Genomic DNA, 12,744 nt, shown 5'->3' with positions numbered 1-12,744 from the left:
ACAAACAACCTACATTGCCAAAGAAATAAAATTATAAATCAATTAATATAAATATTTTATATTTCTGAAAAGGCAATGTGAGCTACAAGGTAGTACCAAGGAGTAATCTGCTCGACCCAAGACGCTGCTTCCCAGGAACAGAGTGGAGTGTTGGCGTCCCTGCTGCAGTATGTGACAACACCATTAACTTCCACCGCATGGTCGTCGCCAATCCCTCACCGCCTTCACTTCAGTCTAAAGATGCCATTCTTACCAACTCATATGGTATGGTGTAATAATCAACTCGGAGCATTTAAGCTATGAAAAAAGTGTGCATGCATGTTTTTCTATACAATTCACTCTTACTGCATGTACTTTCCCGGCTACATTCTTTGGTTTCCAGAATGTTCTAAAAAAATAAATTAAAAAAAAAGGTCTTAGGTTCATGTAGATCTCGTTTTTGCATTAAAAAAAACACAAGACACAGGACATGGGAATATATAAAAAAAAAGCTTTTTTTTTTTTTTTTTTTTAAACTTCTTTAACAAGAGTACAAATACTACAGTTGAACTATGGTCACTTTAGTAAAACCATGGTTCATTTTCATAAGGGACTGCCAGTGACAGACTGTTGCATGCATAAAATGCAACCTTTTTATTCTGACAGTGTATGATTTCTATTAACATTACAGAATAGAACATGATCAATATTATCTTTCAACGTTCAATTTAAATAACTAATTGCACAAACTATGTAGGCTACAACTTCAGTTTGTTTATTGTGAAATAACTCTGTCCTCTGATAAGCATTGTTCAGGGCTGCCTTTCCCAAAAGCTTTAATTCTTTCTTATGATACTTTTGGGAAAAGCAGCCCTGTTTGAATGTACTGTCAGAAGTGAGTGAACGCTCTCTGTGATTGATTAGTTCTGTCTTGCAACATGTTCTGTCTTGCAACATTTGCATGTGTTCAGATGGGCAGGAAAATAGTTCTATCCTACACAATTATTCGCTAACAAAGGTTATTCGTCCAATTCAATGCATATTGTACACATTATTTATTTATTTTTGTTAAATTAACAAAATCACTGGTAAATAAAACACACCTTAGCATCGATATTTTTTTTGTTTGAGTATCGATACTTTCGATACTCGCGTCAGTATCGATATATCGATACTTCGGATCGATACGCCCATCCCTAACGCAGACTCACGCTGCAGAATATCCAAGATGCGAACACAATGGTCAAACACATCCTTCTAGTGCATGTTTACAGAAAAACAATGGAAAAGCAGAGCAGTGGAATGCAAAAACGAGTTCTTGTGAACAGCACCTTAGAATGTAAGGAACTGGCCCTCCAAAATTATTCTAAACTGAAAATAACTAAAGATATCATACACTAACATTATGGGAACATTGTTTGTTAAGTTGAAGTGGGCTGTGAGGTTTAGAAAAAATTTTTGTTGGCACAGTTAATCTCAATGTCATATCTCTCTTTAGGGACATGTGTGCTTCCTTTCCTTCAAACACTTGTGACCCACACATTTGGCTGGATGGCAATGTTGCCCACAGGCCAAACATACAACTGGTACTTTGATGGTGCTTCCCAAATCACCAACATCTCATACAATGGAATGGTCTACGGCTTTCGGGTAAAGTGTGCACACTACACAATAATCCAATGTACATTCAAAGGAAAAGTTCAACATCTACATACCCTTTTTAAAGTCTTTACAGCTCTTGTCATGCAACAACAGTTCATAATGATCATGTCACACTCAAAAAGACAAAAAAAAAAAAAAAAGATTCCATACTCTATTTTAAAACTTTTTGATGCATGGGATTAAAATGAATATACTAAATATTTTGATGTATAAAGACATTTATACTATGTGAGAAATATAAATTAAAAAGTGTAATTTTTCTAATATACATTTGGTAGTTTTATGGATAGCATGCAATGCAAATTATTAAAATATTATCTATATTTCAAGCCACTATGTCATGTTAGAGTTATACAACTGAAGAGAAACATTTTCATTTAATTTTCACAATATATATTGTTCCAATGAAGCATGTTAAAAATTTGCATTTCCTATTGTTTTAATATAATATTTTAAGTTAATTTATTTTCCTCAGTTTGAAAATCCCTGACTTAAATTGCAAAGCTATTGTACGTCTCCAGAAGACTTAAATGCTAGATTTACAATTCGTGCAATATATAACGTTCATGTTTTTGTCTCCCTTTCTCCATGACAGCCAGAAAATTATATAATAATCAACCACAAACTGACCCAGAGACCTGACCGGTTCCACATTATAGATGACAGGAATGGATCCTCCCAGCCCCTGAACCCCACTGCGAATGTAAATGGGGACTGGTACTTCAACCAGACATACAAAGACCTCTATTACATGGGTAAAACTTCTCATCTCTTCACCCAAGACATCTTTGTATTTAAATAGAATACATATCATGCTGCTCAGTACTGTGAAAAGTATTATTTTTAGAAGATTGAGTGTTTTTTATCTACAGTTTCTGGAAGAGACCGTGTGACTAGCCGGAGGAAGAGGAACAGTGTGGACCGCTCAGCTGTAGACAGGTGGCTGGACTTCAGAGTGTATCAGTGTTACTATCCCAACTGTATCCAGCCTCTCCCTCTGCCTGAATCTGTAGTCACTTCATCCAACACATCCGGCTCATCCAATTCATCCTTCAGACCTGCAAACTTCATCTATGTGTATGTTACCACACACATGCTCAGAAATTTTGTTTTCATTTAATAATCAAATGATCTATTGTATCTATTGGCTTTGCTAATAAAACATATCATGCTGGGTTTAGTCTCTGGTCAAATACATCATTTTGGAGGTCAAGCTCAGTGAACAACTTCAATGTGCCACAAGAAGGCTCTGATGTGATTATTCCAACTGGTAAGCATCTCTAATGTCACAAAATCCCATGCAAAGAAAAAGCTATTCAACAATATGGTATGCTATTTTTCATTAAACTTTATAGTGGCCAAAAAAAAAGTAAAATATCTCATTCTGTCTCAAAGGCATTTGGATGGTTGTGGATGTTGTAGTCCCCTCCCTGAACAAGCTGAAAATAGTTGGAGTTCTGGAGATTCCAGACACAAACAATGTCACCTCCACCAGCAGTGTTTCTCAATATAATAACATTGTTCTGAATGCCACATACATATCCATTCAAGTAAGTACATACAGTAACTACATTCAAATTGCCATAGACATCTTGGGATCATTACACCAACTAGAACCAGACTCCTCCTGTGTACTAACTTAGCCATTTCAGTCCATATTAAATACACTAACTCAATCTGTACATGTTCACTCAATCAGGGTGGACGTCTGATTGCTGGCTGGCCTAATGAACCCTTCAGAGGTCAACTACAGATCATACTGAGAGGAAGCCATTCCACACCAGACTGGCTATTACCATCTGGACTAAATCAAGGGTCCAAAGTGCTGGGTAAAAATAAAGAAATCTCATTATTGAATGAATCGTTGACAACTTAAAAGTGTTGATTTCAGTTGAAATGTTGTCTTTTAGGTGTGTTTGGATCTCTTGACCTATATGGCATGCCGCACAATGTATATCACACTAAGCTTGCTAGCACATCCCAAGCAGGAAACAGCACTGTCTCACTACAGGAATCTGTGGACTGGAAGGTCAGAAGCTTTCTTAAAAATAACAAAAAATAGAATAGAACAGAGAGATTTAGAAAACTACTTAACTTGCTTGTGTGATTTGCTGATGCCATTTAGATTCCGTTCTCTGAATCGTTATCCTCTTTGTTTGAATAAAAACACTCTTTTATTACCTCCAGGTTGGGGATAAGATCCTGCTATCCACCACCAGCTATGACCCTTGGCAGACGGAAATCCGCACCATAACTGCGGTCTCGGATTATGGCCGCACACTGACTCTGGACCAGCCTTTATCATACACACACATTGGTTAGTCCCCCTAGATCCATTATAGTAATAATAGACATTGTGCTGCATTGATAAGCTGTTGGGGTTGGTTAGATTTTTTTATGTTTTTGAAAGAACTCTCTTATGCTCACCAAGGCTGCATTTATTTAATCAGAAACACAGTAAAACAGTGCTATTGTGAAATATTATTACAATTTAAAATACCGGTTTTCTATTTGAATGTATTTTAAAATGTTATATATTTCTTTAATGACAATGATTTTCTTCAGAAATCATTCTAATATGCTGATTTGTTGCTCAAGATTATTATCAATGATGAAAACAGTTGTGCTGCTTAATATTTTTGTGCACACCGTGCACTTTTTCAGGATTCTTTGATCTAGAGTTTTGAGGAACAGCATTTCATTAAAATAAAAATATTTTATAAAATTATATTTTTACTGTAACTTTATATGAATTTAATGCATCCTTGCTGAGTAAAAGTATTAATTTCATTAAAAAATATCTTACTGACCCCAGACTTTTGAACGGTAGTATATAATTAAATAATTGTATTAAATACATTCGATTTAATATTAAATGTATCTGGTCACATAGGGGAGAGCTACAGTGTGCCAGGTACTTCAAGAAGTTATCAGCTTGCAGGCAATGTGGCTTTACTGACCAGGAACATCAAGATCATTGGTCAGGAGTATCCAGAAATGAACACACAGTCTTATGGAGCCAGAGTTCTGGTGGGAACCTTCTTCAGCGGAGTAATCGATTTCAGAGGTATAAACTTTAGAAAATTCTCATGTTGGGACTCACTCTCGAAATACAAGCTGGACAAATTATACACAAAACCATAAGGCCCGTTCACCCGGAAGAAAATGAGAGAAAGCTGAAAAAATAGTATTATTTTGTTTTAAATAAGAAAAAAATCTTCTGAGCAATTCTATTTAAAGAAGTTCATGTCAATATAATATTTCTGTATTTGCACATAGCACAGTAGCACATAGCACCCTTTCCAGCACAGTGTAAGTAACAAAAACTCATTCATGTTGATGATACTTGAATCACAGGAAAAGCCCAGATCAGAAATGTTCAGTTCTACAACACCGGGCAGGAGGGATGGAACGACCTGTCAGACCCACGATACTCTCTGGTGTTTTATAAATTGGGAAGGGTGAGAGTAATTCTTGAACAGTACATGCCCATTCTTGATCATCACATTCACACATATTCCTGTCAACTACTTATTGTCACGATATTTTTAGGTGGTTGGTGAGTCTTACATCAAGGGATGTGCTTTCCACAACGGCTTTGCTCCTGCTATTGGTGTTTTCGGGACAGATGGACTGAGTATCGAAGACAACGTGATCCATCACACAGTTGGAGAAGGTACAGATTCAGTGGTAGCTACACTGTTCAATGTGAACGCAAAAGGAAAATTCAATTAAACAAATTGTAATCACTATGCAGCACAGTGATATAATTTAGCACTATATCTATTCTATTCTGCAATTTCTATTCTGATTTCCCAGGAATCAGAGTCTGGGGTGACAGAAATGTGGTCCGGAGGAACTTGGTTACAATGACACTGTGGCCTGGATCGTACAATGGCAGAGCGGAATTCAACTTTGAATGGAATGCAGCCATTGAGGTACGCTTTACAGAAAAGTACTTTGATCGGATGGTAATACCATGGTACTTTAACACAATACAGAATGATTACCATTATACATTTACCATTTAGATGGTAATTCAATAATACCATGTTACATGTCCAAAAAACAGTTACAATAGAGAGGAATGTATTTGCTGAATAATTATCGATAAATACAATTGATGTATTATTGTTCATTTCCTAGGTGAGTGAGGCAACCAATGTGATTCTTCAAGGGAATATTGTTGCTGGCTATGAACGTGTGGGATACCGAATTGATGGAGAACCATGTCCAGGTATATAAAACTTTGTTTTAAAAGAGGAAATTAATTAAATACTTTTGATAAACAGTGACAGTGTTCATTATAAAGTGTTAATTCCAAGGCTTAAATACTTGTTTAGTATTAATTATGAATGCACAATTTAAAAATTCTGGCTGATACCGATAAGCTGATCATTTATGCATGTTATGGCCAATTTCCTATTAAATGTCAGATATTAAATTATATACTATTTTGTCTAAATAAAAAAATTAATCCCTTAAAACTAAAATTGTATTAATTGCTACATGACATCACAACTATATAATGTACAGCCTGAAAAAAATGTATTTAAAAAAATAACATTTAAGTGTTATTACTGTATTAGATACTGATACTGTATTAGACTAGATATAGTATATACAGTATTAGATGATGGAAAAAGCATGCACAATTACATATACCAGCAGATATAATTAAGCAAGCAAAAAATCGAATATTGACAGCATCCCTAATAGGAACCTTTCATGTTCAATATTTACTGATTCAATTATTTCAACAATGTCAAAAGGATCTCCAAATTCAGAAGCACAATGGAGTCAGAATGAGGCGCACGGCGGTCTGTATGGCCTCTACATGAATAAAGAAGGACTTCCGGGTTGCTCTCAAATCCAGGGATTCACTGTCTGGAGGAGCTTTGATTTTGGCATTTATGTTCAAGTATGATAAATGATCCAAAAACTTCCTACTATAATTGCTAGTTATACAAATGCATTATACTGGTCTGGTGATTACTATTGTTTTTACTTAATGATCTCTCCTCATTTCCAGGTATCCATGAATGTGTTAATTTCCAACGTGAGCCTGATTGATAATGGAATGGGAATCATGTCTCTAATCTACAGTCCTCCTTCGCTCAGCCACGCATACTCTAGCAAAACAGTCCATGTACAGGTGAGGAAGCACTATATGTCTCTTCGGTCAAAATTACTATCCTGTTAATTTTTTAGTAACTTTTTTTTTTTTTTAATCATCACTCCAGGATGCCCTGATTGTGGGCAGCAGCCCCAACTTCAACTGTTTTGACCGTCTATCTACAACTATGACCTACGTTGATCTCAGCAGAAGTCACAAGGCCCCACGCCCTCCTAATGGTACAATACATATTATAGAATCATCCATTTACTACTGAATAAATTCCATATAATTGATCCATTTTCTAAACTAATTCTAACTGCATTTTTTTGTGTTCAACAGGTGGCAGGTCTGGAATTTGCTGGCCGACGTTTGAATCGGCTCATAACAATGGACCACAAAAACCTCTCACTGGACTGACGAGCTACAATGCCATAGCTGGTCTGATGACAGTCTCTGGTGAGTCTGATTCCCTCAAAATGTGTATGAATCTCCAGTTTAAACAGTCAAAGATGATGTCATTATACAAAAAAAAATATTTACCATCTTTTTTCTTTCTGACCCCAGACATAACTTTTGTTGGGTTCAGGAGTGTGTGCTCGACAGAGAGAAATTACATGTTCATGACCAACCCGGGAAATGAGGATCTACAACATCCAATCAGTGTTGAGAGGATTTCCAAGATAAACAGCACAGAGGATTCTCTAGCATTCATTCATCGGCCTGATCTGGGGTAAACTGAATACAACTAGCAGTACACAAATAGAAGGGATTTCTCACACTCAGAATTGCACATTGGTACACTTATTAATGCAACAGCATGTCACCATGAGTTCACCATGTTAATCAGCGTTAATAGATTGTATAGACTGTATGTCCAAAAATCATTAGTCAATGTATTATATTATGTGTAAATACCATTGCATTATTTCATTCTCTTTTATCTCAGCAAGGTGAACCCTGCGGACTGTGTGGATATGGACTGTGATGCTAAGAAGAAGACTATGTTGAAGGATCTGGATGGCAGTTTCCTGGGTGCCGTGGGAGCAGTGGTGCCCCAGTCTGAGTACGAGTGGAACGGGGATCCCCGGCACGGACTGGGTGATTACCGCATCCCTAAAGTCATGCTCACCTCTCTCAATGGCAGCAGAATACCTATGAATCAAATCGCTCCTTACAAAGGTACATCTGAGGACAGTTTATTATTTACGCTGATCTAAGAGAGGGTGGCTTAGAATGATGGGAGTTTCTTTTAGCATTGATGTTGCTGGTTTCCCTTTGCAGGTGTGATCAGAGACACTTGTACGTACATGAGCACCTGGCAGAGCTACAAGTGCTTTGGGCTCAACTACAGGATGCTGGTCATCGAAAGTCTGGACGCAGACACAGAAACCAGGCGTCTTTCACCTGTAGCCATCCTGGGGGACAAATATGTGGATTTGATCAACGGTATGACTCTTAACTCCCCTCATTCTGCTAATTATCATCTACCATAAGCAGAAAAAGGTGTGTATTAATGAATTTTAAAAACTTACTGTGAATATCTTGTCACAGGCCCACAAGACCACGGCTGGTGCGCCGGTTACACGTGTCAGAAGCGAGTATCTCTATTCCACGCCATTGTTGCCACCAATAAGTCCTTTGACATCTTTTTCACCAGCACAACACCACAGAAGCTGAGACTTATGCTGCTAAATGCTGGACTTACAGAGGTTAGTCAGTAAGATGGATTATACAGTACTGACAGTAGACACACAGCATTTACAGGTCACACAAAATTTAGAACAATAAAAGACCTAGTAAGAAAAAATTATTTAATTGGTTTTATTCTTATTTATAATTTCTTGTCTGTGTTATGTTAATAAATTTATATTTATTTTATTTCCATTTCGTCTTGTTTCTTTTAAGAATTTCTTATCTACATTATTCAATTTTTTTTTGTTTCCATTGTATTATTCCGTTTTTTTCATATGTATGGAAAAGTTTTTTTTTTCACACACACACACACATATATATATATATATATATATATAAATTATGTAAAAATACTAAATAATTATTATATATATTATGCAATTATATCATATAAAATAGATTATCGACAAATATCTGCAATTATTGTATGTTTCTCATTTTTGTTTTTAGCTTAGATAATATTACAATCGACACTTTATTGTATTTATTCAGTATACTAAAGCACTGTACTCTACACTAATCTTCTGTTGACTTCAGGCTGTCAGGGTGGCTATATTTTACTCAAACCCTCAGCGGCTGGATGTGTATGTAAACAATAATTTGGTTGGTCCAACAAATGCTCAGTGGAATGCAGACAAAACCGACTACACACTGCGTGGGCCAACTTATACAGGTAGAGTACAGCAAGATAATGCATGTTAACACAGCTCCCCCTGCAGGCTGAAAGACCAAAATCATTTTCGAACAGATCATAATTGCTGTTTTAAATCCTCTCTGTGCTCCTCAGGGCAATACGTTCCCAGTTTCAACTCCAGTCATGGCTCTAACTTTTTTGACCAAGACTACAAAATGATGAACATACTTCTTCGTGGCTCAGAACCGGTCGACATCCGCACCTCTCCGGTTTTGTTCCTGGCCTTCAATCTCCCGGCCATGACTGAGGCGGAGTTCTTCGGGGCAAATCTGGTCAACAATCTGGCTACATTCCTGAAAATACCCCCAAGCAAGATTCGAATCACCAAAATCGTCCGTGAGGGAACTAATGCAAGAAGGCGGCGCTCGACAGGACTGACAGTGGAGGTGGAGATCAGGGAGCCTCCTGTACAGACGTCCACCAACAACAGCACTGGTTAGAGCCGGCATCTATAGTGTATTAAAATTAAATGATAAATACAGAGTTTAGATCACAATACAATGTCTGAAATTGTATATTTATATACCGTCTGCAGAAGAAGACCAACAGTTTGAGGTCCTGAAGAACATTGCTGATGATCTGGGCCGTGCTGCTATCTCGGGCAATCTGAGTCAGTCCATCGGCTTCAATGTGTCGTCCCTGGGCATCATCCCTCCTCCTCCTCCTTCCAGTGACCCATCCTGGAATGATGTAAGATGTTAATCAACTCACATGACCAAACTCACTAAGATTATATTTCATTTGATATGATATCAAGCACCATTTCGAAATTTTAATTAAAACTTATAACACAAAGTTGATATTTAAAGGAATATTCTGGGTTCAATACAAGTTAAACTCAATTGACCAAGCAAAAATCTGGGTTACATTTGAGGCACTTACAATGGAAGTGAATGCCAATTCATAAACATGAAAGTACTCACCATTTTCATTAGTATTGTCACAAGATGTGAACAGTATGAGTGTTAACTGATTTTAGTGTAAAAAAAAAAAAAAAACCTGCTAATCTGTGTACAACTTTGTTGTCATGGCAATGCAACACCTCAGGTGGCCACTCAGGAGGTGACCCGTGATGACCAGCAGGTGGAGACAGTCAGGACGGTATCATCCCTGGTGGTGGTGGTCCAGCCCGTGGTGGGATTGTCCCCCGGGCCCCTCAGCGTGCAGCCCAGCATCATGGCTGTGGATGCAGCGGTGAGAGAGACGCTTCCTGATTTCATTAAGAATACCTGAAACTGTAATTTTCAGGTAATTACTAGGAAACTGCACCTGGTATCGAGTATCTTTGTGTGTGTGTTTTCAGGGTGACTGCGTGTCTGTGGGGGTGACGACTCTGACCATGTCAGCTGTGCTCAAAGATGCTAATGGGAATCCAGCAGAGGGACTTCATGGAAACACCACCATCCCATTCAGTGAATGCTGGGCCAATTACACTGATTTAGCCATCTTTACAAGTGGTGGGTAGCCTTAGTTATGCAAATTAAATTTTTTGTATTGCTGTCACTTGTTATTTTAAGAGTTTACAGTAATTTCTCTCCCTGTACCTCTTTCACAGGTGAGAACTTGAAGTTGGCCTTTACTTTGAGTGAATGGAAGGCTGAGTCCAGATCTTTCACACTCAGAACAGCTACAACGCCATCTTCTGTGGTCGTCACTATGGAGGTTGATGACTTCCCCAGCAGCTTTGACTCCAGCCCAACTGTCTTGTCAGAGTCTGTGTATCTGCTCATGCTGTTGAGTGGTCTACTCCTACTGCTCATGAGACCCTAAATAATCACAACACACAGTGCACTCTCATAAATATATTCTATTGTCTTCTAATGATTTGCCTTTGTCTATATACTACTGTTTTCCCATATGATCATTATCTGTAAGCTACAACTATAAATTCTGAGCACATTCACTCATAATAACTGTAGAACAAAAACAACTGTTACTTTGAACAAAATGAAATATTTAAATCTATTCCTTTTACTATGAAATATATATTTATATGCTTTCTTATATGCTTAATAAAATTTCAAGTTCTTGCATACGTGTTGTTTTTCCATATACAGGCGTACTTTTCCATTTCCTTTAAAGTCAGCCAGAAATGAATGTTGCGATTGTCTTTTCTTGCCTACTCTAACGTACTGCATACTGTATCTCCGGAAACTGATTCTTGAATGAGAGAAAGAAAAAAAAAAAGTAGGACGGGACTTGATTTTATCCATCAAGAAATTATTGGATCAGATTATGAGAGCACATGAATTTTAATAAAAAATGAAGTGCACAGATTAAATAATGTAAAATAAACACTGCAATATTCCATAAAAAAATCAGAATTGTAACTTTTGATTTCATGGTGATTTTAAATGTCTACAAACAATGTCCAAAAAGTACTACATGCTTAACAGGACAATTCAGTCCTTTTAAAAAACAAAAACAAAACAAAAAAAACATTAAGACACATTTAATTCGTATCACATCTCATATCAGCATTCTGGGGTGGAAATAACATTTTAAATATTTTTGAAATAATATGGCCTATTCCTTCATCTTGCCAAGGTTAATTTCATAATATCTGATGTATCCATAGTTACACAAAAGTATGCACAAAATATTCAGTAAGTGGTCATTATCTTAATATTCCTTTGTTTTACTCACACAGCACGTCTCCTGTTTCAGTTTGAAACTCCTCCTCTCTGTTTGAATCTGACTAAAACCGATATCTTACTTGTCGGGCCCCCAACTGTAACAAAGAACATAACAAATGCCCCTGACTAAAACAGATATCTTACTTGTCGGGCCCCCAACTGTAACAAAAAACATAACAAATGCCCCTAGATTTGACCTCGAAGCCACATCAATTATTCCATCTGCCACAGTTAAAAACTTAGGTATCATTCTTGACTCTTCTCTAAACCTAGATGCTTATATTAGTAAGCTCTCCAAAGCTGAATTTTTTCACCTTCGCCGTATTGCCAAACGCCGTTCCAAAAGATGCTGAATTACTAGTACATGCTTTAATCACATCCCGCCTTGATTACTGTAACACTCTTTTTTCCGGATTACCAGTATCCATCTCTCGATTGCGATATATTCAAAATTCTGCTGCGAGGATGCTAACTTATACTAAACGTTCTGCACATATCACTTCTATTCTATTCAACCTCCACTGGCTGCCTGTGTCCTCTCGTATCATTTATAAAATTCTTCTGCTTACCTTTAAATCACTCCATGGTCTTGCACATACCTATCTCGCTGACCTGCTTTCTCCATATATTCCCTCTCGTCCACTTCGATCATCTGGAGATGAACTTCGATGAAACATTTCAAATGTATTATTATTCGACAACTGGAGGATGGGACAGTTGGAGATTGCTTCTAAAATCGCTTGTTTCCTTTGTTAATGCAAACCTGAAACCCGTGGGACTAAATGCTTGATTCATACGTGAATCTCGCTCAGGAGGGGGGGGGGAGGAAACGCAGGTTGCACATGAGGACCACTAGAGGGAGATAAAGTCCACAGCCCTCAATCCTCACACTTACACCTGCAGAACTCTGAGTGAGAGAGAGAGAGAGAGAGAGAGAGAGAGAGAGAGAGAGACACTATTTG

At 37.4% G+C, this 12,744-nt stretch overlaps 1 protein-coding gene across 1 annotated transcript in view; it reads left to right on the top strand.

Annotated features, from left to right (window-relative positions):
* Positions 1 to 11,016, top strand: part of LOC107739541 (fibrocystin-L-like) — a 40,330-nt gene extending 29,314 nt beyond the window's left edge. Inside the window, exons 49-76 of the mRNA XM_016551690.1 lie at positions 73 to 264; positions 1,478 to 1,629; positions 2,237 to 2,396; positions 2,514 to 2,718; positions 2,823 to 2,911; positions 3,037 to 3,191; positions 3,341 to 3,470; positions 3,552 to 3,670; positions 3,829 to 3,958; positions 4,535 to 4,708; positions 4,999 to 5,102; positions 5,194 to 5,317; positions 5,461 to 5,579; positions 5,788 to 5,878; positions 6,414 to 6,562; positions 6,674 to 6,796; positions 6,885 to 6,996; positions 7,100 to 7,216; positions 7,325 to 7,490; positions 7,707 to 7,939; positions 8,042 to 8,206; positions 8,312 to 8,469; positions 8,990 to 9,125; positions 9,240 to 9,581; positions 9,682 to 9,836; positions 10,194 to 10,340; positions 10,450 to 10,603; positions 10,702 to 11,016. Coding sequence (XP_016407176.1) covers positions 73 to 264; positions 1,478 to 1,629; positions 2,237 to 2,396; positions 2,514 to 2,718; positions 2,823 to 2,911; positions 3,037 to 3,191; positions 3,341 to 3,470; positions 3,552 to 3,670; positions 3,829 to 3,958; positions 4,535 to 4,708; positions 4,999 to 5,102; positions 5,194 to 5,317; positions 5,461 to 5,579; positions 5,788 to 5,878; positions 6,414 to 6,562; positions 6,674 to 6,796; positions 6,885 to 6,996; positions 7,100 to 7,216; positions 7,325 to 7,490; positions 7,707 to 7,939; positions 8,042 to 8,206; positions 8,312 to 8,469; positions 8,990 to 9,125; positions 9,240 to 9,581; positions 9,682 to 9,836; positions 10,194 to 10,340; positions 10,450 to 10,603; positions 10,702 to 10,916 — 4,316 coding nt within the window. The 3' untranslated portion in view covers positions 10,917 to 11,016. The remainder of the gene's footprint in view (positions 1 to 72; positions 265 to 1,477; positions 1,630 to 2,236; positions 2,397 to 2,513; positions 2,719 to 2,822; positions 2,912 to 3,036; positions 3,192 to 3,340; positions 3,471 to 3,551; positions 3,671 to 3,828; positions 3,959 to 4,534; positions 4,709 to 4,998; positions 5,103 to 5,193; positions 5,318 to 5,460; positions 5,580 to 5,787; positions 5,879 to 6,413; positions 6,563 to 6,673; positions 6,797 to 6,884; positions 6,997 to 7,099; positions 7,217 to 7,324; positions 7,491 to 7,706; positions 7,940 to 8,041; positions 8,207 to 8,311; positions 8,470 to 8,989; positions 9,126 to 9,239; positions 9,582 to 9,681; positions 9,837 to 10,193; positions 10,341 to 10,449; positions 10,604 to 10,701) is intronic.
* Positions 11,017 to 12,744: the final 1,728 nt, after the last annotated feature.

Source organism: Sinocyclocheilus rhinocerous, unplaced genomic scaffold (assembly GCF_001515625.1).
Source record: "Sinocyclocheilus rhinocerous isolate Xijiao unplaced genomic scaffold, SAMN03320098_v1.1 scaffold314, whole genome shotgun sequence".
Classification (NCBI taxonomy): domain Eukaryota; kingdom Metazoa; phylum Chordata; class Actinopteri; order Cypriniformes; family Cyprinidae; genus Sinocyclocheilus; species Sinocyclocheilus rhinocerous.
Note: the sequence above shows the minus strand (reverse complement) of the source record. Positions and strands in the feature narration are given on the sequence as shown.